The sequence below is a fragment of the Salmo salar genome, chromosome ssa16 (assembly GCF_905237065.1).
Source record: "Salmo salar chromosome ssa16, Ssal_v3.1, whole genome shotgun sequence".
NCBI classification, from domain to species: domain Eukaryota; kingdom Metazoa; phylum Chordata; class Actinopteri; order Salmoniformes; family Salmonidae; genus Salmo; species Salmo salar.
This window is the reverse complement of record NC_059457.1, coordinates 74,778,031-74,805,800: the sequence shown is the minus strand read 5'-3', so window position 1 is coordinate 74,805,800 and position 27,770 is coordinate 74,778,031. Positions and strand designations below refer to the sequence as shown.

Sequence of the window (27,770 nt, the reverse complement as noted above, 5' to 3'; positions counted from 1 at the left end):
TTATTAGAAAATACTTTGCTTTTTTAGACAAAGGCCCTGTTATAGTCTACTTAGAATGCACCCCTGATGCTGACAAAAAAAAAACGAAGTACAAACTGTTAAAAAACTTGACTTTATTATTAAAGAGATGACAGGATGTTTGTGTCCATGGCATGTCATTTCTATACATCTGTGCTATACAATGGACAGGATTTACAGACAGAGGTCTTCCGGTAGCATCTTCTCTTGGCACGCCCTGATGAGAACTTGTGATTGGAAAGAAAGACAGGGGAGCCTGCCTGGAGGGGTTAAAACACTAAAGGGTGCATCTCTAACTCTGCATCTCAAATGGCACCCTATTATGTAATGGTGCCATTTAGGACGCATGCAATAGCTTCATTTCCTCCTTTCCTTCATCTGCTCTGCTGACAGCTGAATGAAAGCAAGTCCTGGTAAGCATCTTCCATATCGCTTTCAGATCAGTGAGAAGGGAAGGAGGCGAGGAAGCCACCTCTGACTATTGAGATGCACCCGAATACTACAGTACACTCCATCATGGGAGGGTTTTGAAAGGCTAGTTATGTCACCATACAGTTACCATTCCACTTGTAGCTTCTTCAAGGTTTAATGTCGCAGTATGACAAAAGTATTTTCCCAGGTTTGTCTGAGCGGTCAGGAGAGAAAAGTGGCATAAGTTGGGTGCAACACGTTTGACAAATCTGTCTTGTACAATTAAGGAATTGAGCTGGTTCAACATGACAGTTTGACATGCAGAACAGAGGAGAATCAAGAGAAACCCAGTTAAATAATACAAAACACTAATAAAATCCTAACGTCTGTCCGTCTTTTAGCCTTAGGGGCTGTGGGCATTGTTTTTGAATCTCTTTAGAGGTGGGTGGGAGCCTGCTGTGTTGGTTCCATAATACAGTTGTTAAACAGCTATAACAGTGTTTATTAACAGTTATAAAACACACCGCAGACTTTTAAGACACTGGTATGAAAAATAAACAAACGTCAGTAAGAAAAACTAAACAAAATATTCACAGAACATGTAAACAAACCAATCAAATCAAGACATCCTGTTCATTATCAAATGTACAATATGAAATTCACACGGTGATGGTAGCCTATCAGACACCTCGAAGAGGTGAGGGTGAACACAGCTGGATGCTGGATGCTGGAGGCAGAGTACTAAAATGACAGGCTTCTAAAACCACATCTCCCAAGAGGGGACTGTGAAAGAGTGGGAAACATGGATGTGTGTGTGGTGAATTGAGTGTGTGTTTGTGTGAGTAATTTACCAATGACATTGGGGGAGGCGGCAGGGTTTCAAAATGTTCTGTTTGTTTATGTCATAGTGAAATGAATCCCAGTTAGCCCTATTTGTCTTGAGGTGTTAAAATGCAGGGCCAAATGGAATCTGTGAAGTCACCACTACATCATTCTCTTATGTCGCATTCAAGACAACTGGGAATTCTGAGAAAAAAAACTAGGTCAAATCATTACGTCAGTGATCTTCAGGTCGGAAAGTCGGAGCTCTGGAAAGAGTTCCCGACTTGGAATTCCGAGTTCGATGACAGTTCAAAACTATTTTTCCCAGTTGGAGCTTGTTTTTTACCGAGTTCCTAGTTGTTTTGAACGCACTGAAGTCAGAGATTTCAGAGTTCCTAGTTGTTTTGAATGCACTGAAGTCAGAGATTTCAGAGTTCCTAGTTGTTTTGAACGCACTGAAGTCAGAGATTTCAGAGTTCCTAGTTGTTTTGAACACACTGAAGTCAGAGATTTCAGAGTTCCTAGTTGTTTTGAATGCGGCATTATCTCCACCTGGCTCAATAATGATGTCATCACAACAGATTCTGTCTGGCTCTTTTGTGATGTCAATGTTCTGTCTGGTTCTATTGTGATGTCATCACAACATTCCATCTAGCCCTAATTTGATGTCATCTTCATGTCATATATAAATACTATCAAGGCAGATTCCGTGTGGCTCTCTGTCCCTATGTTGTGACATGGTGGTGTCCGTCAGATGTTGGAGGGCCGTCGGCCCCTGGTGGCCCCCAGCGAGGCCCTCAGACGGGGGTCTCTGGCCCGGTAGTGCTCGTTGAAGTCCAGTCTGAAGCTGAGGAAGCGCAGGCTCTCGTCTGGGCTAGTCATTATCAGCACCAGGAACTGCTGCACTATGCCCTGAGGAGCACAACCAACCACAGATATTATACACTGATATTATACCACAGACAACCAGACGGTCCTATTCACTGAACACCACCACAGACAACCAGACGGTCCTATCCACTGAACACTACCACAGACAACCAGACGGTCCTATTCACTGAACACCACCACAGACAACCAGACGGTCCTATTCACTGAACACTACCACAGACAACCAGACGGTCCTATCCACTGAACACTACCACAGACAACCAGACGGTCCTATCCACTGAACACTACCACAGACAACCAGACGGTCCTATTCACTGAACACTACCACAGACAACCAGACGGTCCTATCCACTGAACACTACCATAGACAACCAGACGGTCCTATCCACTGAACACCACCACAGACAACCAGACAGTCCTATCCACTGAACACCACCACAGACAACCAGACGGTCCTATCCACTGAACACTACCACAGACAACCAGACGGTCCTATCCACTGAACACTACCACAGACAACCAGACGGTCCTATCCACTGAACACTACCACAGACAACCAGACGGTCCTATTCACTGAACACCACCACAGACAACCAGACGGTCCTATTCACTGAACACCACCACAGACAACCAGACGGTCCTATTCACTGAACACCACCACAGACAACCAGACGGTCCTATCCACTGAACACCACCACAGACAACCAGACGGTCCTATCCACTGAACACCACCACAGACAACCAGACGGTCCTATTCACTGAACACCACCACAGACAACCAGACGGTCCTATCCACTGAACACCACCACAGACAACCAGACGGTCCTATCCACTGAACACTACCACAGACAACCAGACGGTCCTATCCACTGAACACTACCACAGACAACCAGACGGTCCTATCCACTGAACACTACCACAGACAACCAGACGGTCCTATCCACTGAACACTACCACAGACAACCAGACGGTCCTATCCACTGAACACTACCACAGACAACCAGACGGTCCTATCCACTGAACACTACCACAGACAACCAGACGGTCCTATCCACTGAACACCACCACAGACAACCAGACGGTCCTATCCACTGAACACCACCACAGACAACCAGACGGTCCTATCCACTGAACACCACCACAGACAACCAGACGGTCCTATCCACTGAACACCACCACAGACAACCAGACGGTCCTATCCACTGAACACCACCACAGACAACCAGACGGTCCTATCCACTGAACACCACCACAGACAACCAGACGGTCCTATCCACTGAACACCACCACAGACAACCAGACGGTCCTATCCACTGAACACCACCACAGACAACCAGACGGTCCTATCCACTGAACACCACCACAGACAACCAGACGGTCCTATCCACTGAACACTACCACAGACAACCAGACGGTCCTATCCACTGAACACTACCACAGACAACCAGACGGTCCTATTCACTGAACACCACCACAGACAACCAGACGGTCCTATCCACTGAACACCACCACAGACAACCAGACGGTCCTATCCACTGAACACCACCACAGACAACCAGACGGTCCTATCCACTGAACACCACCACAGACAACCAGACGGTCCTATCCACTGAACACCACCACAGACAACCAGACGGTCCTATCCACTGAACACCACCACAGACAACCAGACGGTCCTATCCACTGAACACCACCACAGACAACCAGACGGTCCTATCCACTGAACACCACCACAGACAACCAGACGGTCCTATCCACTGAACACCACCACAGACAACCAGACGGTCCTATCCACTGAACACCACCACAGACAACCAGACGGTCCTATCCACTGAACACCACCACAGACAACCAGACGGTCCTATCCACTGAACACTACCACAGACAACCAGACTGTCCTATCCACTGAACACTACCACAGACAACCAGACGGTCCTATCCACTGAACACTACCACAGACAACCAGACGGTCCTATCCACTGAACACTACCACAGACAACCAGACGGTCCTATCCACTGAACACCACCACAGACAACCAGACGGTCCTATCCACTGAACACTACCACAGACAACCAGACAGTCCTATCCACTGAACACTACCACAGACAACCAGACGGTCCTATCCACTGAACACTACCACAGACAACCAGACGGTCCTATCCACTGAACACCACCACAGACAACCAGACGGTCCTATCCACTGAACACTACCACAGACAACCAGACGGTCCTATCCACTGAACACCACCACAGACAACCAGACGGTCCTATCCACTGAACACTACCACAGACAACCAGACGGTCCTATCCACTGAACACTACCACAGACAACCAGACGGTCCTATCCACTGAACACTACCACAGACAACCAGACGGTCCTAGTGAAAGCCACTGTAGCAGTGAGAAGAGAGTAAGACCATACCTGGTAGAAGTGTGTTAGTATCCGTAGCTGAGAGCGCATTTTTGGTATGGTCTCCTGGAACTCTTGGATCCTCCTGTTCTCCTCTGCCTCCTGTTCAGCCGTCACGCCCCACTCACCCTGAAAACACACAGACAGGCAACATTAGAGGTGTCAAGTTTCAGACGAAACTTTGTTGCTGCAGCATCAGTGTGGTACCAGAAACCCTACACCCACTCCAATTTGCATACCGCCCCAACAGATCCACAGACGATGCAATCTCTATTGCACTCCACACTGCCCTTTCCCACCTGATCGCCGACAATGACGAGACCGCCTATAGAGAGGAGGTCAGAGACCTCCGTGTGGTGCCAGGACAACAACCTCTCCCTCAACGTGATCAAGACAAAGGAGATGATTGTGGACCACAGGAAAAGGAGGACCGAGCATGCCCCCATTCTCATCGACTGGACTGTAGTGAAACAAGTTGAGAGCTTCAAGTTCCTTGGTGTCCACATCACCAACAAACTAACATGGTCCAAGCACACCAAGACAGTCGTGAAGAGGGCACGACAAAACTTACTCCCCCTCAGGAGACTGAAAAGATTTGGCATGGGTCCTCAGATCCTCAAAAGGTTCTACAGCTGCACCGTCGAGAGCATCCTGACTGGTTGCATCACTGCCTGGTATGGCAACAGCTCGGCCTCCAACCGCAAGGCACTACAGAGGGTAGTGCGTACGGCCCAGTACATCACTGGGGCCAAGCTTCCTGCCATCCAGGACCTCCATACCAGGCGGTGTCAGAGGAAGGCCCTAAAAATTCTGCAGCCACCGTAGTCATAGACTGTTCTCTCTGCTACCAGACGGCAAGCGGTACCGGAGAGCAAAGTCTAGGTCCAAGAGGCTTCTAAACAGCTTCTACCCCCAAGCCATAAGACACCTGAACATCTAATCAAATGGCTACCCAGACTATTTGCATTGCCTGCCCCCCCCCCCCCTTTAACACCACTGCTACTAACTGTTGCTATCATCTATGCATAGTCACTTTAATAACTCTACCTACATGTACATATTACCTCAACTAACCGGTGGCCCCACACATTGACTCTGTACCGGTACCCCCTTGTATATAGTCTCGTTTATTGTTATTTTACTGCTGCTCTTTAATTACTTGTTACTTTTACTTCTTATCTGTATTTTTTTTTAACTGCATTGTTGGTTAGGGGCTCGTAAGTAAGCATTTCACTGTAAGGTCTACACCTGTTCTTTTCGGCGCATGTGACGAATAACATTTAATTTGAAAGAGTAACCAGTGCCATCTCTTCACTTCAGTAAATGGGTAACTAACACCCATTCTAAACTGTTTCAGATTCCCGCTCTATGACCCCAGCATTCTCTCCATAGAGACATGACCTTCAATGTCTTCTCTACTCACATACTTCTCATTCATGTAACACACTCAATGCCCAATATTTAAAGTTAATATAAAATCCAATATCCCCCCCAATCACTGACCAACAGCTTCTGTCACCCCAAACCCTTTTACCTTGGACCTCAGTCTTATTTACAAGCTATTAAAAGAGAAACTTGGCAAACGCCGAGGCGGTGTTTGTTTTTCTAAACACTTAGAGTTTAATAGTCTGATGCTCAGGGCCTGTTTAATCAATAGAATGACAACAACACCAGCATGGCCAATGGCCATTAAGCAGGGAACTTGAGTTGTCCCCTGGCTGGGTTCCAGACGACTTAGAACAAACAGGACATGGGGCTCTCTGAAGACTACATGGCCCTCCAATTGCGCTCTATAACTAAAAGTTATCATTATAAGTAGTTGAATTGGGCTAGTACACACCGGTACTGAATACCAACACCTCAAATGTTCTACTGCTTGAGTACCGGCACCTCTTATAGAATATTGGCTTAAAAATATTGCAGAGTACCGGAACCTAAATATAAAGAGGTAGGGCTGTGGCGGTCACAAAACTTCATCAGCCGGTGATCGTCAAGCAAATAACTGCCAGTCTCACAGTAACTGACCGTTAATGAACATTAACACATTTAGCATCTCCTGGCTTCCACACTGATGCAGACCATTGGAACATCTACATTTCAGAAAGTCTAATAAATCCATGTACTATAGCCCACACTTTCACAATAAATCCATTATTTATTTTAGACAGGTCTAAAGAAACATGATATGAAGAAAATGTAGTCTATTTCAGAAGAACAGAATAGCATACTCTGAGTTGTCCTTATGATAGGTCCTGATCTGGCTTTGCCAAATGGCTGTGGGCTACACTCATTTAGCAGACAAGATTTGCTTAGAATTCCGTGGCATTATTTTATAGTATGAAGAATACAATTGAACAAAACAGAATAAAATATAAAGGACACTTTCTCCAAAATATTTGAGGGAGTGCCCACATGCAGCTATTCTGTGTTGTGCAGGTAACAAAGAAACAGGTACTCCTATATGCTTAATTTAGAGTTATTTATGTACCTTTAGTTGTGATACAAATGTTGGGCTGTATGTTTAGATTTTTTTATACATGATGCGACTAATTATGATTTGAAAAAAGTTGCTTGAAAGTCATGAGCTCTGCTTTGTTTTTTGTGCAGGCTGTACACACTTCATCAGTCTCTCATTCACAATTTGACAAGCACTTGATAATGACTCAAATTTCCCGGCGGCATCCCCTTTGTGTGGCCGTAATGCCCCTAAAAAAAAGCACCTCTCACTCACATGGCTCTCTGTCACGTGATCTAGTCTTTCTCATAGGCTACAAGTGAAGACAGACACATCGGGGACGCAACTGCGCCAGTCCTTATCCAATTCCGAGGTGCATATTGAAGATAGTGGAAGAACTGTCTACATTTACTTTTCGTCAGCCAACAAGATGAGTAGGCCTAACGAACAGCAAAAGCACTAGCCTATGTCAATCTACTATCCCCCATAGTACAAAAGTTCACCTATTCTATATTTTGTGTGAGAAATAAATATTCCAAATAGTCTGGGACAGTTGTGGGATGCGATAGATCCCAAATTAATACAACCACTAGTATCAAAAAAACGTTTTTAGGCAATGAGGCTGATGCAACAGATCAGAACGTTTAGCTTAAAATGTTGCTAAACTATTAGGCTATTTCTTCACATTATATGCACAGCAATGCACACATGGCTATAAGCGCAAATGTTCCATTAACTGGAAAACACCATTATCAAAAGTTACAGATTATGCATGTAATGCTTTTACTATAAAAAGGTGCATTTTTATGGTGAAAATGATCTTCCCCAAACTTGAAACTCCCGCGCTGCATATTTATGCCAGTTAGGCTCTACACCCATTGTAAAGCGGATAAATGTGCTTTTTAGAAGTTATTTGGCCACTTTAGTTGTGAAACAAATCTGTTTTGATTTAGAATGGACCATTATCATGCACCTGTCTCGAAACTGGAGCAGAGGGATAAAAATACATCTAGGCAATTAAATAGCAAATGGAGGACGTGTTTATTTTCATGCCAGCCAGATAGGTTATAGTCCTGTTGTAAATTAGGAAAGTTTAAAATAAAATACAGTAGGCCTAGCCAATAGAAAGCTGATGGGATCCTCCTCTTTTTAATAGAAGCCATCACTCTGTTTTCTCACGCAATTGCATAGCCTATAGAAATGTTATGCAACATGAGCTCTCATGAAGTGTTTGATTAGATTTTCGAATACATTTGCATTGATTTCAGAGTGATTAGAGGGACAAGAGTGCTGAGTACCAGGCAGTTAGCAAGTTTGGTAGGCTACTAATGACCAGCAGCATCATCAGAGCTTGGAGAAGCCTAATTACCCTGACTAAACAGTCATGTGGAATTTGACTGCCTTCATGACTGCCGTTATGGCGGTAATACGGTCACCGTAACAGCCCTAAGTGCTGGCAGCCATTTCAGTCCACTTCAAGCCCTGATCCTTCTACCTCAGAATCCCTCTGCTTCTTCCGCTCCTCGTACTGCAGCCGCAGGGTGAGTTCCTCCAGGGCAGAGCGGTACAGAGAGTCCTGGGCACTCTGGAACTCTATGATCTGGTCAAAGATAGCCCTCAGCTGGTTCAACAAGGACTGGAGAGAGGATAGCGGGAGAGAAAAACATTTTAGATTAGAGTTTATTAGTCACATGTACAGGGTCGCAGATGTAATAGCTGGGTACAGGAAAATTCTTAAAGGGATACTTAGAGATTTTGACAATGAGGCCCTTTATCTACTTCCCCAGAGTCAGATGAACTCGCTGATACCATTTGTTAAGCCTCTGCATGCACTTTGAAAGAAGTTGCTAACTACCGCTAGCGCAATTGCTAACTAGCGTTAGCACAACGACTAAGTCTATGGGTATCTGCTAGCATGCTAGTAAATACCCATAGACTTCCAGTCATTGCGGTAACACTAGTTAGCATTGGGTAATGAAACTACCTCCAACTTCCTTCATACTGGACACAGAGACATGAAAGTTTATCCACAAGTTCATCTGACTCTGGGGAAAATAGATAAAGAACCTAATTGCCAACATCCCGAAGTATCCCCTTAAGCGCCAACAGTGCAGGTCAAAGAGAAGTGGATGTCAGTAAGTGTCTGTTAGAGTGTATGAGCATACGTGTGTGTGTGTGTGTGTGTGTGTGTGTGTGTGTGTGTGTGTGTGTGTGTGTGTGTGTGTGTGTGTGTGTCTCACCCTGCTGTTGGTGTCCAGTAGGCAGCGGGAGATGACAGAGTCTAAGAATTCTTCGTGGGCAGCGATGATGTGGTCTAGATCCTGGGCCTTCTCTACCTTGTTCCACAGCTCATCCCAACAACACTCTAGCACCTGTACACACACAGCCAGAGACCCAGACAGCCAGAGACCCAGACAGCCAGAGACCCAGACAGCCAGAGACCCAGACAGCCAGAGACCCAGACAGCCAGAGACCCAGACAGCCAGAGACCCAGACAGCCACAGACCCAGACAGCCAAGGGAGGAGGGAGAGTGTGAGAGGAGTGATAGATGACTAGAGAGGGAGAGGCTAGGTGAGCCCAGTGGTCTCTAGATAAATGAATGAAAAGTACGGCCCCTGACCTCGAAGGTGATGTAGTACTGCATCTGGTGGATGAAGTGGACCATCTCATTGGCCAGGATGTGGCACTGGTGCAGCACGCCAGACAGCTCTGTAACACAACATCTAACATGTTACCCTGGCTGCCTCATCTACAGCTCTTCGGTACATGACTCCCTCTGCTGGAGGTGAGAGGGAACTACATGGTTGTGTGTGTGTGTGTGTGTGTGTGTGTGTGTGTGTGTGTGTGTGTGTGTGTGTGTGTGTGTGTGTGTGTGTGTGTGTGTGTGTGTGTGTGTGTGTGCCCCACCTGGCATGCTCTTAAGCAGCTTGGCGTTGCACATCTGTCCCTTCCAGATGTCGGTGAGGATGTACTCCATACGCTTGGCTCGCCACAGGAAGTTGAACACCCGCAGGTAGTGGCTCATGCACTCCCGCGTAAACACCTGCCACAGCCAGAACCAGGGAGAGAAACAGAAAGCAAGAGAGAGACAAAGGAGACAGAGAGAGATAAATGAGAGAGAGAGACACACAAATTAGACAGAGAAAGACAAAGGAGACAGAGTGAAGAGAGAGAGAGACACAAATTAGACAGAGAAAGGAGACAGAGTGAAGAGAGAGAGAGAGAGAGACTGAGTGAACACCTGTCACAGGGTAGCACATCATTTACACATGTTCTCTCACCAACTCACAGAACAACACAAAACCAGCCAGCACTTGACTTCATCTAACATGGTTGACTGGTGGCCTGTGAGTGAACATGTATAACAGAGCAGAAAGAAACAACGACCTGATGCTCCAGGTGGGCTTTTATGGATGAATGAAGAGGAGAAGCTTATTGGATTGTTTGTGAGGGTGCATGTGTGTGTGTGTGTGTGGGTGTGTGTGTGTGTGTCGAGAAAGACAAGGCAACACCAGATAGGATGGTATGTGTATGTACGTAAAGTGCTGTGGTTACCGTGGCGATAGGACCCTCTACGTGGTAGTCTAAACTGAAGACGTCCCAGCCCGTATCCCCGGGAGACACCTACAGAAGGAGCACAGATGGGTTGATGACCAGGCTTTAGTTCAGAGGGATAACATGGTGCCAAGTTGACAGTTTGAAATCCAATAGGTAACAGTGACACGTGTACATCAACCATCTAGGCTTCAGCTCAGAGGGCTAACAGTCTTGAGCCACGGGTTACCAGGTTGTGTTTCAAACCCCTGACTCAATACCGTGTTAGCCCACTGAGATAAAGCCCGTGACAGTAGTAATGGTATGAGCCGTAGCCCGTGACAGTAGTAATGGTATGAGCCGTAGCCCGTGACAGTAGTAATGGTATGAGCCGTAGCCCGTGACAGTAGTAATGGTATGAGCCGTAGCCCGTGACAGTAGTAATGGTATGAGCCGTAGCCCGTGACAGTAGTAATGGTATGAGCCGTAGCCCGTGACAGTAGTAATGGTATGAGCCGTAGCCCGTGACAGTAGTAATGGTATGAGCCGTAGCCCGTGACAGTAGTAATGGTATGAGCCGTAGCCCGTGACAGTAGTAATGGTATGAGCCGTAGCCCGTGACAGTAGTAATGGTATGAGCCGTAGCCCGTGACAGTAGTAATGGTATGAGCCGTAGCCCGTGACAGTAGTAATGGTATGAGCCGTAGCCCGTGACAGTAGTAATGGTATGAGCCGTAGCCCGTGACAGTAGTAATGGTATGAGCCGTAGCCCGTGACAGTAGTAATGGTATGAGCCGTAGCCCGTGACAGTAGTAATGGTATGAGCCGTAGCCCGTGACAGTAGTAATGGTATGAGCCGTAGCCCGTGACAGTAGTAATGGTATGAGCCGTAGCCCGTGACAGTAGTAATGGTATGAGCCGTAGCCCGTGACAGTAGTAATGGTATGAGCCGTAGCCCGTGACAGTAGTAATGGTATGAGCCGTAGCCCGTGACAGTAGTAATGGTATGAGCCGTAGCCCGTGACAGTAGTAATGGTATGAGCCGTAGCCCGTGACAGTAGTAATGGTATGAGCCGTAGCCCGTGACAGTAGTAATGGTATGAGCCGTAGCCCGTGACAGTAGTAATGGTATGAGCCGTAGCCCGTGATAGTAGTAATGGTATGAGCCGTAGCCCGTGATAGTAGTAATGGTATGAGCCGTAGCCCGTGATAGTAGTAATGGTATGAGCCGTAGCCCGTGATAGTAGTAATGGTATGAGCCGTAGCCCGTGATAGTAGTAATGGTATGAGCCGTAGCCCGTGATAGTAGTAATGGTATGAGCCGTAGCCCGTGATAGTAGTAATGGTATGAGCCGTAGCCCGTGATAGTAGTAATGGTATGAGCCGTAGCCCGTGATAGTAGTAATGGTATGAGCCGTAGCCCGTGATAGTAGTAATGGTATGAGCCGTAGCCTGTGATAGTAGTAATGGTATGAGCCGTAGCCTGTGATAGTAGTAATGGTATGAGCTGTAGCCTGTGATAGTAGTAATGGTATGAGCTGTAGCCTGTGATAGTAGTAATGGTATGAGCTGTAGCCTGTGATAGTAGTAATGGTATGAGCTGTAGCCTGTGATAGTAGTAATGGTATGAGCTGTAGCCTATGATAGTAGTAATGGTATGAGCTGTAGCCTATGATAGTAATAATGGTATGAGCTGTAGCCTATGATAGTAATAATGGTATGAGATGTAGCCTATGATAGTAATAATGGTATGAGATGTAGCCTATGATAGTAATAATGGTATGAGATGTAGCCTATGATAGTAATAATGGTATGAGCTGTAGTCTATGACAGTAGTAATGGTATGAGCTGTAGCCTACCTCCAGCAGGCGTACGTCCAGTCTCTTGAGGATCTCAGCGTTGTCATACTGGGCGTTGGTGGCCCTCACGGCTGTCTCCAGGATGCCTGTCAGGTTGTGTTGGTACAGAGTGGTGGCTGGGCGGGCCAGCTCTGGTCTGAAGGGACAAACACTAAGGTCAATATAAATGACATATAGGATGGGGTGGGTGGGGGTGTATTTGTGCGTACCCATCTGTCTGTATACCTGTGTGTGTGTGTGTGTGTGTGTGTGTGTGTGTACTAACTTGAGCAGGTCCATGAGGTGGCGTATGAAGTCTCCCTGGCCCAGCAGCAGGTATCGTCTCATGGCCTGCAGGTGCTCCAGCAGCAGATAGTTCTGGTTGAGGACATTCAGCAGGTACTTGCTGGTTTCAAAGTAGGCTGCATCTATCTTCCCCTGGAACGCCCCCTCCAGGTCTGATAACAGCTCTGCAGCTACAGAGAGAGAGCGGGGGAGAGAGAGAGTTATTATTTGTGGTCATTATGTGGGTACTGGAGTTGGCACTACATGATGCATATTAAACTCATCTCTCAGACAGTTTGCTGAACTCTGTATTTATAACTCAAGATGGAGTCTGCATCCCAAATAGCACCCTATTTGCTTCATAATGCACTACCTTGGACCGGGGGCTTCATAATGCACTACCTTTGACCCATAAGGTTCTGGTCAAAAGTAGTGCACTATAAAGGGAATAGGGTGGCATTGGGACAGACAAGGTAAAAATACAACCCCTCCCCTTCCAAAGCCAGTCAGTGCGCAGTCATTCCCCTCAAGGACGAGGCTAAGGAAGGAACTGGAAAACCATTGATCAGCGACGGAGAGAGGAGTGAGACTAAATCCAGTCGATACGACAGTAAGTACCATAACAGTACAACCAGTTCTGATGCCAAACAGATCAATGCAGCTCTGCTCTCACTAGCTACAAACACTACTACGGCAAGGCCAAGGCTTCTCTACTCTGTTAAAAGACACTGCCTGCTCAATACACACTCTCTGAAGGTATATTATGTAGAGAGCGTACCATCTTTGGGGGAGTCTGTAGACTTGGAGGCCGGAGTGATCTTCCCTGGTGAGGTTCTGTCATGGCACACCTGATGCAGGAAGTTAATGGACTTTCCAATGAGCAGAACCTACAGAGACAGAAGAGAAAGAGAGAGCGAGCAAAAGTGACATGTGAATGCAAAGCTTGTATTTTTTATGTTAAGGATGAGATAATTGGTGTTAGTGTGTGTGTCTACCTTGCGGGCCTGGTCCATGGTGATGAAGGTGGGTATCATGGATTTCCTCAGTGAGTACTTGTCGTGCCACAGTCTGTCTGTCTTCACCGTGGGGTCAGACGCCACAAAGAACTGCAGGGAGAGGAATCCCCATCACAATCACACCTTAAAAGACCGGACTCAACTATAGCCAAACAACACAGGAAATTACTACAACAATGGATACTTATTACAGTAATGGAAAGAAAGTGAATGGTGGTTCCATCTCTCAATCATGATCGTCACTGAGCCAGTGGTTCAACTTGAAAACCAAAATGGATGCCGATAAATAGACATCAGTGTTACAAGGTGAAGACTTCTCTCCTAGGGGGTACAACAAGGGGGATTGAAAAGCCTTTTAGTAAACAAAAAGTATATATCAAGTTTGATTTTAACTTCCGCTCTTCTTGTCATAATAAGGGTTTACAGTCTAACAACACCTCCCAGCAGCCCCCTGGGCTGACTGAGGTGCCTGTAAGCTTCAGAGCCATCCTCTCATTCCCCTCTGCTGGGAAGGAACAGCTCCATAACTATCACTTAGCCCTGCTACGGGGAGGGTCAATACAGGGGGCGTAAATACATTGTGCCCTTTGAAGCGTTCCCTTCTGAGAATAGCTCGGTAGTTGGTCTTGAAAGCCGCTACAACTCTCCTGTGCTCTGTGCTCGCCCAATCAGCACTTAGTCACAGGTAGACGGAGTCTGATAGGGCGATTCAGCAGCAGGTGCATTAGGACTAGATTCACGGTCTTCTACTGTCCTGTAGTTGTGGAGATGGATGGAGAGCAAGGACAGAGACGGGAGGAGAGAGAGAAGAGAGGGCGATCACTCAGTTCCCCATTACCGTCCTCTCATCCATCCTCATTTGGAAGGCCGCCGTACCCCTCCCCCCCACTCCCGTCCCCCTTTCCCTCCATCTCAGCTCAGAGATGAACCTGTCTGACGTCTGTCTGAGTCCACTTCAGCCTGAGCTCAGCTACTACCATCCGGACTCTGACCTTGACAAACTAATGGAAGTGTGTGTGTGTATTATATTTAAGCAATAAGGCAAAATGGCGTGTGGTATATGACCAATATACCATGGCTACGGGCTGTTCTTACGCACAACGCATCGCGGCGTGCCTGGACACAGCCCCTTAACTGTGCCTTATTGCTATTTTAAACTGGTTACCAACGTAATTAGAGCAGTAAAAATAAATGTAAAAGCTGTCATCAAGGCCACCCTAGTTTCAGAAACAGACACCTTACAAGTCCTCAACTGGCAGCTTCATTAAATAGTACCCGCAAAACACCAGTCTCAACGTCAACAGTGAAGAGGCGACTCCGGGATGCTGGCCTTCTAGGCAGAGTTCCTCTGTCCTGTGTCTGTTCTTTTGCCAATCTTAATATTTATTTTTATTGGACAGTCTGAGATATGGCTTTTTCTTTGCAACTCTGCCTAGAAGGCCAGGATCCCGGAGTCGCCTCTTCACTGTTGACATTGAGACTGGTGTTTTGTGGCCTATAATCGAACCTGCTGATGCTCCAGATACTCAACTAGTCTAAAGAAGGCCAGTTTTATTGCTTCTTTAAATCAGAACAACAGTTCCAGCTGTGCTAACATAATTGCAAAAGGGTTTTCTAAAGATCAATTAGCGTTTTAAAATGATAAACTTGGATTAGCTAACACAACGTGCCATTGGAACACAGGAGTGATGGTTGCTGATAATGGGCCTCTGTACGCCTATGTAGATATTCCATTAAAAATCAGCCGTTTCCATCTACAATAGTCATTTACAATATTAACAATGTTTACAGTGTATTTCTGATCAATTTGATGTTATTGTCATGGACAAAAAATGTGCGTATATATATATATATACACACACACACACACACACACACACACACACACACACACACACACACACACACACACACACACACACACACACACACACACACACACACACACACACACACACACACACACAGTTGAAGTCAGAAGTTTACACACACACACACACACCTTAGCGAAATACATTTAAACTCAGTTTTTCACAATTCCTGACATTTAATCCTAGTAAAAATTCCCTGTCTTTGGTCAGTTAGGATCACTACTTTATTTTAAGAATGTGAAATGTCAGAATAATAGTAGAGAGAATGATTTATTTCAGCTTTTATTTCTTTCATCACATTCCCAGTGGGTCAGAAGTTTACATACACTCAATTAGTACTTGGTAGCATCGCTTTTAAATTGTGTCAAACGTTTTGGGTAGCCTTCCACAAGCTTCCCACAATAAGTTGGGTGAATTTTGGCCCATTCCTCCTGACAGAGCTGGTGTAACTGAGTCAGGTTTGTAGACCTCCTTGCTCGCACACGCTTTTTCAGTTCTGCCCACACATTTTCTATATGATTGAGGTCAGGGCTGTGTGATGGCCACTCCAATAGCTTGACTTCCTTAAGCCATTTTGCCACAACTTTGGAAGTATGCTTGGGGTCATTGTACATTTGGAAGACCCATTTGCGACCAAGCTTTGACTTCCTGACTGATGTCTTGAGATGTTGCTTCAATATATCCACATCATTTTCCTCCCTCATGATGCCATTCATTTTGTGAAGTGCACCAGTCCCTCCTGCAGCAAAGCAGCCCCACAACATGATGCTGCCACCCCTGTGCTTCACAGTTGGGATGGTGTTCTTCGGCTTGCAAGCGTCCCCCTTTTTCCTCCAAACATAATGATGGTCATTATGGCCAAACGGTTCCATTTTTGTTTCATCAAACCAGAGGACATTTCTCCAAAAGTACGATCTTTGTCCCCATGTGCAGTTGCAAACCGTAGTCTGGCTTTCTTATGGCGGTTTTGGAGCCGTGGCTTCTTCCTTGCTGAGCGGCCTTTCAGGTTATATCGACACAGGACTCGTTTTACTGTGGATATAGATACTTTTGTACCCGTTTCCTCCAGCTGCTTCACAACGTCCTTTGCTGTTGTTCTGGGATTGATTTGCACTTTTCGCACCAAAGTACGTTCATCTCTAGGAGACAGAACGCGTCTCCTTCCTGAGCGGTATGACGGCTGTGTGGTCCCATGGTGTTTATACTTGCGTACTATTGTTTGTACAGATGAACCTTGGTACCATCAGGCGTTTGGAAATTGCTCCCAAGAATGAACCAGACTTGTGGAGGTCTACAGTTTTTTCCCCCCCGAGGTCATTTCTTTTGATTTTCCCATGATGTCAAGCAAAGAGGCACTGAGTTTGAAGCTAGGCCTTGAAATACATCCACACCTCCAATTGACTCAAATGATGTCAATTACCCCATCAGAAGCATCTAAAGCCATGACATCATTTTCTGGAATTTTCCAAGCTGTTTAAAGGCACAGTCAACTTAGTGTATGTAAACTTCTGACCCACTGGAATTGTGATGCAGTGAATTATAAGTGAGTAATCTGTCTGTAAACAATTGTTGGAAAAATTACTTGTGTCATGCACAAAGTAGATGTCCTAACAGACGTGCCAAAACTATAGTTTGTTAACAAGAAATTTGTGGAGTGGTTGAAAAACGAGTTTTAATGACTCCAACCTAAGTGTATGTAAACTTCCGACTTCATATATATATATATATATATATATATATATATATATATATATATATATATATATATATATACTGCTCAAAAAAATAAAGGGAACACTAAAATAACACATCCTAGATCTGAATGAATGAAATAATGTTATTAAATACTTTTTTCTTTACATAGTTGAATGCGCTGACAACAAAATCACACAAAAATAATCAATGGAAATCCAATTTATCAACCCATGGAGGTCTGGATTTGGAGTCACACTCAAAATTAAAGTGGAAAACCACACTACAGGCTGATCCAACTTTGATGTAAGGTCCTTAAAACAAGTCAAAATGAGGCTCAGTAGTGTGTGTGGCCTCCACGTGCCTGTATGACCTCCCTACAACGCCTGGGCATGCTCCTGATGAGGTGGCGGATGGTCTCCTGAGGGATCTCCTCCCAGACCTGGACTAAAGCATCCGCCAACTCCTGGACAGTCTGTGGTGCAACGTGGCGTTGGTGGATGGAGCGAGACATGATGTCCCAGATGTGCTCAATTTGATTCAGGTCTGGGGAACGGGCGGGCCAGTCCATAGCATCAATGCCTTACCCTTGCAGGAACTGCTGACACACTCCAGCCACATGAGGTCTAGCATTGTCTTGTATTAAGAGGAACCCAGGGCCAACCGCACCAGCATATGGTCTCACAAGGGGTCTGAGGATCTCATCTCGGTACCTAATGGCAGTCAGGCTACCTCTGGCGAGCACATGGAGGGCTGTGCGGCCCCCCAAAGAAATGCCACCCCACACCATGACTGACCCACCGCCAAACCGGTCATGCTGGAGGATGTTGCAGGCAGCAGAACGTTCTCCACGGCGTCTCCAGACTCTGTCACATGTGCTCAGTGTGAACCTGCTTTCATCTGTGAAGAGCACAGGGCGCCAGTGGCGAATTTGCCAATCTTGGTGTTCTCTGGAAAATGCCAAACGTCCTGCACGGTGTTGGGCTGTAAGCACAACCCCCACCTGTGGACGTCGGGCCCTCATACCACCCTCATGGAGTCTGTTTCTGACCGTTTGAGCAGCCACATGCACATTTGTGGCCTGCTGGAGGTCATTTTGCAGGGCTCTGGCAGTGCTCCTCCTGCTCCTCCTTGCACAAAGGCGGAGGTAGCGGTCCTGCTGCTGGGTTGTTGCCCTCCTACGGCCTCCTACGGCCTCCTCCACGTCTCCTGATGTACTGGCCTGTCTCCTGGTAGCGCCTCCATGCTCTAGACACTACGCTGACAGACACAGCAAACCTTCTTGCCACAGCGCGCATTGATGTGCCATCCTGGATGAGCTGCACTACCTGAGCCACTTGTGTGGGTTGTAGACTCTGTCTCATGCTACCACTAGAGTGAAAGCACCGCCAGCATTCAAAAGTGACCAAAACATCAGCCAGGAAGCATAGGAACTGAGAAGTGGTCTGTGGTCACCACCTGCAGAACCACTCCTTTATTGGGGGTGTCTTGCTAATTGCCTATAATTTCCACCTGTTGTCTATTCCATTTGCACAACAGCATGTGAAATTTATTGTCAATCAGTGTTGCTTCCTAAGTGGACAGTTTGATTTCACAGAAGTGTGATTGACTTGGAGTTACATTGTGTTGTTTAAGTGTTCCCTTTATTTTTTTGAGCAGTGTATATATGGTGTGTATATTAAATATATGGTGTGTATATTAAATATATGGTGTGTATGCGTCACCTCATGGTAAGTGTCCTCCAGCTCTCCGTCATAGATCCAGCGGTAGAGGAAGTTGAGGATGGGATGTGACACCAGGCTGAGGATGTGCTGCACCAGAGCTCTCATCTGAGGGTCCCCCGTCTTCCCATAGGCATGGACCGCTGACGCCAGTTCACCTCCCTTCCTCCCTACACACACACAACATTTGAACCACACACACTATTTAAATGGATACTTTGATGGTACCAATCAGCAGGCGCCACAGACACAACTCTACCTTGGCAGAAGTCAACGAGGGCAGCCAGGGTTTTGAGGCGGACTTTAGGGTCGTAGGTCCAGACTAGGAGACGTCTGAGGGTCAGACTGCTCTCCACTCCCAGGTTCACTCCCTGGTCGTCCTCCACCTGCAACTGTCAAACACACCTTTACATGTCCTGTAGCCTACATGGGTTTTTCCTCTTGAAGGGCTAAGAACAAAGTTCATTCACTTGAATAAGGCGGTACAGTGTTTTGAGAGGTAGAGAAAGGTGTGTGTCTTACCTGTGAGTGCAGCACTGCCAGAAGTCTGTAGTATTCCTTCAGTTCCTGATGCAGGGAGGCACAGAAGCTCTGTCCCACCAGGCCGAAGGCTCGGTCCAGACTGCGCGAGTCAGTGTACTTCCTGATCTTGTTGTGGAGCCAGCCCAGCTCAGCCAATCGGCTACTGGTGTCCCTCAGAGACTTACAGAGCACCACCTAGGGACACACTTGAGAAGTTACAACAGGAGAATGCACACGCAGGCACACACAGGCACAAAATACAGGGAATACTGTGAATATCTGTCAAAGTAACCCATTTAATCTGTGAAGGGGTTGCCAGGTTGGTAGTTAATTATCCCCGGGTGTACCATCTGTCCTGTATGGCTCCCCACAGACACGAGACACTCACAATCGGAAAACGGGCCTCTACTGCTGCCAGGTTACCATTCAGTCACTCACACACATGTAGGCCACAACCTCCCATGACTACAGCAACACCAAAGGAACAGCAGCTCCACTCTTCAGCCCAGAAACATGAATAGGTACACATCAGCCGTATTATTACAGAGCCATTTGGAGGACCATTCCAATTCAAGGTTCATCCCTTTCACACCAGTTTGTTCAGAATTAATTTCACTTAAAAAAAAAAAATGGTAGTCAGCGTGGCCCTTGTTTCACAGATTGAAGACATTCGCCAAGAAGCCTGGAGCCAAAACTGTCTGCAGTCTCTCTCTGCTGACGGAGTCGTCTTGAGGATGAGGTGTTGATACTCACCTTCTCTACTTTAGACAGAATAATAAAACATGATTGTCTCTAATAATGTTCCATTTCTGTATTCTGTTCTAATTATTCCGGAAACCGTGTTAGATTGAATAGTCTCTTACGCGTATAGCGTAAATGATAACTTCAAAAAGACCTCAGGAAACACCCTTGACGGCTAGATTTGGCTCCAGTGTTCTCGTCCGATACAGTGGTCCTAGGCCAGCGCATTGACAGCAGGCTATATAGAACGCTGAGAAGACGTATAGCTGAAACAGGCCGACTGTAATTTGTAGGAATATTAGAAGGGAGGAAAGTTGTAATGAATCCTTGATGGATGATAGAGGGACGCCATCGACGTGGCTCCTAACCAAAGAGCCAACTATTGATCTGTCGAGCTTTTTACCCCTTTTAGAAACAGATCATCAGCCTTGATGTCAGCAGCACTACAGCTGAATCTGAAAAACGCTGTCGGTCAGCCGGTTCTAGAACAGCCATGATGTCAGGGAGTCAGCTAGCGATAAAACAGGGTAATCTGTCAATAACTGGTCTAGCTAGTATGGATGGAAGTACGGCGCTGTCTACATTAAACATTTGAGTCATTTAGCAAGACGTTCTTATCCAGAGAGACTTACAGCAGCAGTTAGGGTTAAGTGCCTTGCTCAAGGGCAAAGACAGATTTTTCCCCTAGTCAGCTTGGGGATTCAAACCAGAGACTTTCGGTTTCTGGCCCACCGCTCTTAACCGCTAACCTACCTGCCATGGTGCGTCTAAACACAACATTTTGACTAACTAACATATACGCAGTGTACAAAACATTAGGAATCCCTGCTCTTTCCATCACTTGTTAAATCCACTTCAATCAGTGTAGATGAAGGGGAAGGACAGGTTAAAGAAGGATTTTTAAGCCTTAAGACATGGATTGTGTATGTGTGCCATTCAGAGGGTGAATGCACCAGACAAAAGACTTAAGTGCCTTTGAACGGGGGGGGTATGGCAGTAGATGCCAGGAACACCGGTTTGAGTGTGTCAAGAAGTGCAACGCTGCTGGGTTTTTCACACTCAACAGTTTCCCCTGTGTATCAAGAAGGGTCCACCAACCAAAGGACATCCAGCCAACTTGACAACTATGGGAAGTATTGGAGTCAACATGGGTCAGCATCCATGTGGAACGCTTTTGACACTTTGTAGTCCATCCCCTGACAAATTGAGGCTGTTATGAGGGCAAAAGGGGTGCAACTCAATATTAGGAAGGTGTTCCTAATGTTTTGTACACTCGGTGAAAGGTCAAATAGCTTATGAAGTTGGTCATCCGTTTTTGCATTCGTCAGGGAAATATTTCAGGAACAAAGGGCACGAACTGAAATACCAAACACCTTGGCATAGACATTGTTCACGTATGAACGAATGTTCAAGTCACCTTGGAGTCGATCTTGTAGCAGTTGTCGGTGTTGCTCATCTTAATGAACTTGCCATCGATCCCCTGGAAGACATACAGGATGTCTCGGACCAGCGCAGCCTCACCAACCTCCGCTGGAGAGGAGAAGAAGAACGAGGGATTCAGAAAAACAACAAAAACTAGGACAACATTAACGAAAGCCATAAAAGTTACAGTACCAGTCAAAAGTTTGGACACTTACTCATTCAATTGTTTTTCTTTATTTTGACTATTTTCTACATTGTAGAATAACAGTGAAGATGTCAAAACTGTGAATTAACACATATGGAATCATGTAGTAAGCAAAAAAGTGTTAAACAAATATAAAATATATATTGATTTGTTTAACACTTTTTTGCTTACTACATGATTCCATATGTGTTATTCATATACATTTACGTCATTTAGCAGACGCTCTTATCCAGAGCGACTTATATCTTTGATATCTTCACTATTATTCTACAATGTAGAAAATAGCACAAATAAAGAAAACCCCTGGAATGAGTAGGTGTTGTATCTCTCTATATATCTATTTAAGTCAGCCCCCAACCCTGTCAGTGGAGCACCAAGACAAATTAAATACCGGGAGAGCAACTAAACCTTTATGAAATGAGGTGATTATGTGAGGTGGTGCTTACTGCAGAACGGGAACATTTCATTGCAGACCTGGTCAATTTCCCTCCGAACTAATCTCTTTCTGTTAAATATTGAGTATTCAGTTTGCAGAGCCACTGTGCAGAGAGCATTGTGTCTTTCACCATTACAGGCCCCCTGCCCACCTTCTGCCTACGTTACAAAATGTCCTCCAACCGTGAAGCATGTCCCAACAACGCCATGTAGTTTCATACACAAAAAGTAGGCCTATACATCCCAACAATGTCAGTCCCCACCCACAACTCACCAGTGAGGTCCCCGTCATGGCGTGGCCTGGGGGCCCGGGTGGACAGGGGTGGGGGGCCGAGCGGGGCCCGTGAGGTAGGTGCCAGGGCGGAGGTGTTGGGGAGGGCCCACGCCAGCCGAGAGCCCAGCTGCTGCCCTGCTGTCTGGGGTGGGTGTCTGGAGAGAGCACACACAGAAATGTTTAATAGGCCATTTTGTATGTTTACATCCGTGCAACTATAGACATTTTTCCTCCCCCTCGACATGCATCACTCTTCCCCTATACATGTTGGTTCTCCTAATGCAAACTGTCTTGTAGGACCATTACCATTAATAGCCTGTTAATGAGGGACTCTTGCCTTTCAACAGCAGAGAATGGCTTTAGAGTCACGCCACTGTAGCGATGCCTCAGCTCCAAATGACTTTTATAGTGTTGATGATGATCCACTCAACCACCCACTAATCAGATACTTACCCTGGCACTAGACGAGTATACCCAGAGTAATTATACACAAGTGCTGGTGGGGTTGTGGAGAAGGACATGCATAATTGATGCTCACAACGGAATGGAAATACCCTGCTACAACAAATGGCTACAAAGAAAAATGTTTTTTTTTTTTTTAAACATGTCCTACTAATTTAAGACCCCTTCATATTCTGAAGGTTCATTGGTTATGCAGGTGCGGTGCTGAGCTACAACAAACGCATGCACTCCCTGCGAGTCCACAGGAACAAGACTGAAGAAAGTCTAGAGTCATGTACGACTGACTATGGAGTCCTGGGTGCTGACCAGAAAAACAGGGTTCCATCAATTGGTCTTACCCGGCCAGCAGGGGCTGAGGGGTGGGTGTGGGCCCGTTGAGGGAGTACACCCCCAGGCTGCTGATGCCACTGGTGCCCATGCTGGTGGAGATCTGGGCACCCCCGGGCCCCGAGCGCTCGGTGTAGCTGAGGGGCAGGCTCCCGGGCCGAGTGCAGTAGAACGGGGTGGAGTGGGCGTCCCGGGGGAGGGCCTGGGCAAACAGCGCCCCATAGCTGCCAACCTGGGAATGACACATGCTATCAATAACTCAATGATGTATCAATTAAATAAATCAAATGTGGAACAATATGGAACATTTAATAGAATAGCTATTTCTGCTATTAATGTAGTTCTATAGAGCTAACATGGCAGCGATGGAATTACTGTTTTTGATGATGCAGTCTGGAGGATAATAAATGCTTTCATTTTCTGTATCTACAGTACCAGTCAAAAGTTTGGACACACAAAGGTTTATCTTTATTTCTACTATTTCCAACATTGTAGAAAAATAGTGAAGACATCGAAACTATGAAAAAACACATATGGAATCATGTAGTAACCAAAAAAGTGTTAAATAAATCAAAATATATTTTATATTTGAGATTCTTCAAAGTAGCCACCCTTGGCTTTGATGAAAACTTTGCACACTCTACGCATCTCTCAACCAGCTTCATGAGGTAGTCACCTGGAATGTATTTCAATCAACAGCTGTGCCTTGTTAAATGTTCATTTGTGGAATTTCTTTCCTTCTTAATGCATTTGAGCCAATCAGTTGTGTTGTGACAAGGTAGGGGAAGTATATAGAAAATAGCCCTGTTTGGTAAAAGACCAAGTCCATATTATAGCAAGAACAGCTCAAGTGAGCAAAGAGAAACAGTCCATCATTACTTGAAGACATGAAGGTCAGTCAATACGGAACATTTCAAGAACTTTGAAAGTTTCTTCAAGTGCAGTCGCAAAAACCATCAAGCGCTATGATGAAAATGGCTCTCATGAGGACCGCCACAGGAAAGGAAGACCGACCCAGAGTTACCTCTGCTGCAGAGGATAAGCTCATTAGAGTTACCAGCCTCAGAAATTGCAGCCCAAATAAATGCTTCACAGAGTTCAAGTAACAGACACATCTCAACATCAACTGTTCAGAGGAAACTGCGTGAATCAGGCCTTCATGGTCGAATTGCTGCAAAGAAACCACTACTAAAGGACACCAATAAGAAGAAGAGACTTGCTTGGGCCAAGAAACACGAGCAATGGACATTAGACCGGTGGAAATCTGTCCTTTGGTCTGATGAGTCCAAATTTGAGATTTTGGGTTACAACCGCCGTTTCTATGTGAGAGTAGGTGACCGGATTATCTCTGAATGTGTGGTTCCCACAGTGAAGCATGAAGGAGGTGGTGTGATGGTGCTGTACTGGTGACACTGTCAGTGATTTAGAATTCAAGGCACACTTAACCAGCATGGCTACCACAGCATTCTGCAGTGATACGCCATCGTATCTGGTTTGCATTTAGTGGGACTATCATTTGTTTTTCAACAGGACAATGACCCAACACCTCCACGCTGTGTAAAGGCTATTTGAACAAGAAGGAGAGAGATGTAGTGCTCCATCAGATGACCTGGCCTCCACAATCACTCAATCTCTACCCAATTGAGATGGTTTTGGATGAGTTGGACCGCAGAGTGAAGGAAAAGCAGCCAACAAGTGCTCAGCATATATGGGAACTCCTTCAAGACTGTTGGAAATGCATTCCAGGTGAAACTGGTTGAGAGAATGCCAAGAGTACAAAGCGGTCATCAAAGAAAATGGTGGCTACTTTGCAGAATCTAAAATATATTTTGATTTGTTTAACACTTTTTTGGATACTACATGATTCGATGTGTGTTATTTCATAGTTCTGATGTCTTCAATGTTATTCTACAATGTAGAAAATAGTAAAATCAAACAAAACCCTGAAATAAGTAGGTGTGTCCAAACTGTTGACTGTACTGTATATATAGCTATGGTTAGTGTGTGTGTGTGTTGAGAGCACTGTGATATAATGACAAGTATACCCACCCTGGACGGTTTCCTGGGGTCCTCACAGAGACTGAGCAGCAGGTATAAGACGGACCACCTGTGTTTCAGCACCCCCTGATAATGGAAAGCAAAACACAAAGATTCTCAATTTGTTCTCCTTTCAAAGCTAATACAAGTATGCATATGCACCAGGGTATTTGGAACAGAAGACTGACCTGAGTCTGCAGCTTTCTGTGGAGCTCAGAGAACAGGGCAGCGTCGCCCTCTCTCCTCTGCTTCAGCACTGGAGAACCAAAGGACAAGACAAAAACAATCAGACCACTAAATAAACAGACATAGACCAATTCCAAAAACACAAGTTGATTAAAGGGGGCTCAACTCCACACCGCACATGGGTAAGTGCTGTTTTCTTTTACTTTACTATGCTTAGCGATCGATAAGATGGTCATTAGTGGCATTACTCCGACTACAAACAAAATGTATTGAGATTTACTATTATGGAGACTCTTAACAACCGTATTTCTTTATTGTCAAATGTACAATGCAGTCACCTTTAACACAAAAAGCTCTACTGGGAAAACAACAACAAGACCACATTAACAAAGGATGCATGTCTGCAAAGGTAACAGAGAAAGCGCAAACCAGTGATGTGCAGATGCTACTTTCGACTGTCGAGATGGACCCTCAAAGAGGAGTCACTCAGCAAACCTGTCCAGTTTAGGTCACTCACATGAATGTCTCTAATCATAGGTCATAGGTCACTCACGCTCTTTTTTGATCTTCTCTGACACTAGGAACTCATCCCTCTCAATGGTGGGAGCATAGTTACTCCCGACAACTCTCACAGCATACTGGAACTGGTGGGCTACTTCAGCTGAAACGTGAAATAGGGTTGAGTTGAAGTATTGAGCACGGAATATCGGCTTTTCCTAAACCATATGTCACTGCTATTGAATGAATCTTTCAGACTGGTTCAAATCTTACAGATGCAGAACGTTTCCCCTCAATCAGTAGCTAGCTCCCAATCTTACACTTTCTGGTAGTCACGAAACGTGGCGAAACATGCCTTCAATTGTGCAGGCAATACCGCGTACATTTACATAGAAAAAAAAACGAAATGTCCCTTGTCTGTCACCAATGTTTCAAATATATATATATATATACATACTTACTCTGCCGATTGTCTATGGTGTTGGTACTTGAGACAAAATATCCACAGGAAAGTATTATTAAATGACTTCAAAACGCGGGTCTGTGTGTGTGGCAATCAATATGTGTTTGCTCATGATCAAAGGCACGTGCACAAGACGGTAAGTACCTGCATACTAACAGGTGTTTACATGGTTTTGAGCATGTGCCAGGTGATAGAAAATTAAACTTCAGTACCTACGCTCTAAAAAGTCGGCTAAACAATACTTTCCGGTGAATATTTTGTCTCATATTTCGAGCAGCTGAAAGACTAACTGCACAGACAACCGGTATAGTAAGTTCAAACGTAATTGTATTCAACATTCTGGCTTGTAAGGAAAATGTCCACGGTTGTGCAGTGCTTTGTTTCAGACTGTATACCAAGAATTGGTATCAAAGTCAAATTTATTAGGCACACTTTCTGGCAGCCTGGCAAGCCAAGCTAGCTATCCCTAACTAGCTAACTTACTTGAACAAGGCGTGGTTGGACTGTTGTCAACCGTATCTGCAGCTACCTATATCTAGTTATGACACACTTTTGGTAGTTAGCTAGCTAGCTAACTACCTTGGATGTAGCCATCACCTAAATACAAATATGGGTCGAGCTAACGTTAGCTAGATGGCTAGCTAGCTGGGGTCCATACATAGCCTACCATCTGACTTGGCTAGCTAGATGTACAGTTACTAGCTATCATAAGTTAACTAGCATTGGCTGTCACACAAACTTGACTTAGCTACAAACTTAGTTAGCTACTGTAGCTAGATGGCGAGCTGAACGCTGGCATACAACTGTTATATCAGCATCACTGTTAATGCTAGCTAGCAACAGACCAGGCTAGCTGCACATAACCGCGCTTGGGCAATCTAACTAGCTAGCATCATAGCTACCTTCGCTCTTCCCAGTGATCCTGCAGCAGAGACTTTGAAGGAGGACGTTGGGGGACTTTTGATCTAGGGCAGCCATTGCGTTGCAGTCTTTTATTTTCCTTATCAGACACCAGCGATACTACTGGATGCAGGTGTACCCACTACGATTGTTCTTGCTTTGGGTTTCCACTCTCAGTAACAGCCATTTTAACGGAACCCGCCGAAAGCGTCCTGACTGGAGGCGTTACTAGCAAGAAGAGATGGGAAAAATAAATGAAAATATTACCCTCCAAAACAAGGCAATGGCGCTAAAGGTTCCCATCTCAGTTGTTCCTAGCCTTCGCCCCATGC

The 27,770-nt window shown here is 45.6% G+C and overlaps 1 protein-coding gene across 2 annotated transcripts; it reads right to left on the bottom strand.

Moving 5' to 3' along the window:
* Positions 1-98: 98 nt before the first annotated feature.
* Positions 99-27,687, bottom strand: LOC106575555 (tubulin, gamma complex associated protein 3). Of its 2 annotated transcripts, none has more exons than XM_014152133.2 (21): positions 27,441-27,687; positions 26,131-26,238; positions 25,580-25,647; positions 25,404-25,478; positions 23,366-23,586; positions 22,566-22,720; positions 21,647-21,759; positions 19,489-19,683; positions 19,226-19,358; positions 18,970-19,136; positions 13,662-13,772; positions 13,445-13,553; positions 12,668-12,857; positions 12,403-12,538; positions 10,565-10,633; positions 9,917-10,052; positions 9,630-9,718; positions 9,249-9,380; positions 8,504-8,644; positions 4,566-4,682; positions 99-2,163 (listed from the first exon to the last, which is right to left on the bottom strand). In XM_014152133.2, the coding sequence occupies exons 1-21, from the start codon at positions 27,514-27,516 to the stop codon at positions 2,002-2,004; spliced, it is 2,703 nt and encodes a 900-aa protein (XP_014007608.1). In that variant the 5' UTR covers positions 27,517-27,687; the 3' UTR covers positions 99-2,001. The 2 variants fall into 2 exon arrangements, with proteins under 2 accessions (XP_014007608.1, XP_014007609.1); XM_014152134.2 differs by having other exon boundaries at positions 19,226-19,352.
* Positions 27,688-27,770: the final 83 nt, after the last annotated feature.

Coding starts and splice junctions, on each gene's coding strand:
- LOC106575555 (XM_014152133.2), bottom strand. CDS start 27,516: ATGGCTGCCCTAGATCAAAAGTCCCCCAACGTCCTCCTTCAAAGTCTC. Junction 22,721..23,365: donor CCTCAGCCCCTGCTGGCCGG/GTAAGACCAATT, acceptor TGCTCTCTCCAG/ACACCCACCCCAGACAGCAG. Junction 13,773..18,969: donor TGGAGGACACTTACCATGAG/GTGACGCATACA, acceptor CTCTCCCTGCAG/TTCTTTGTGGCGTCTGACCC.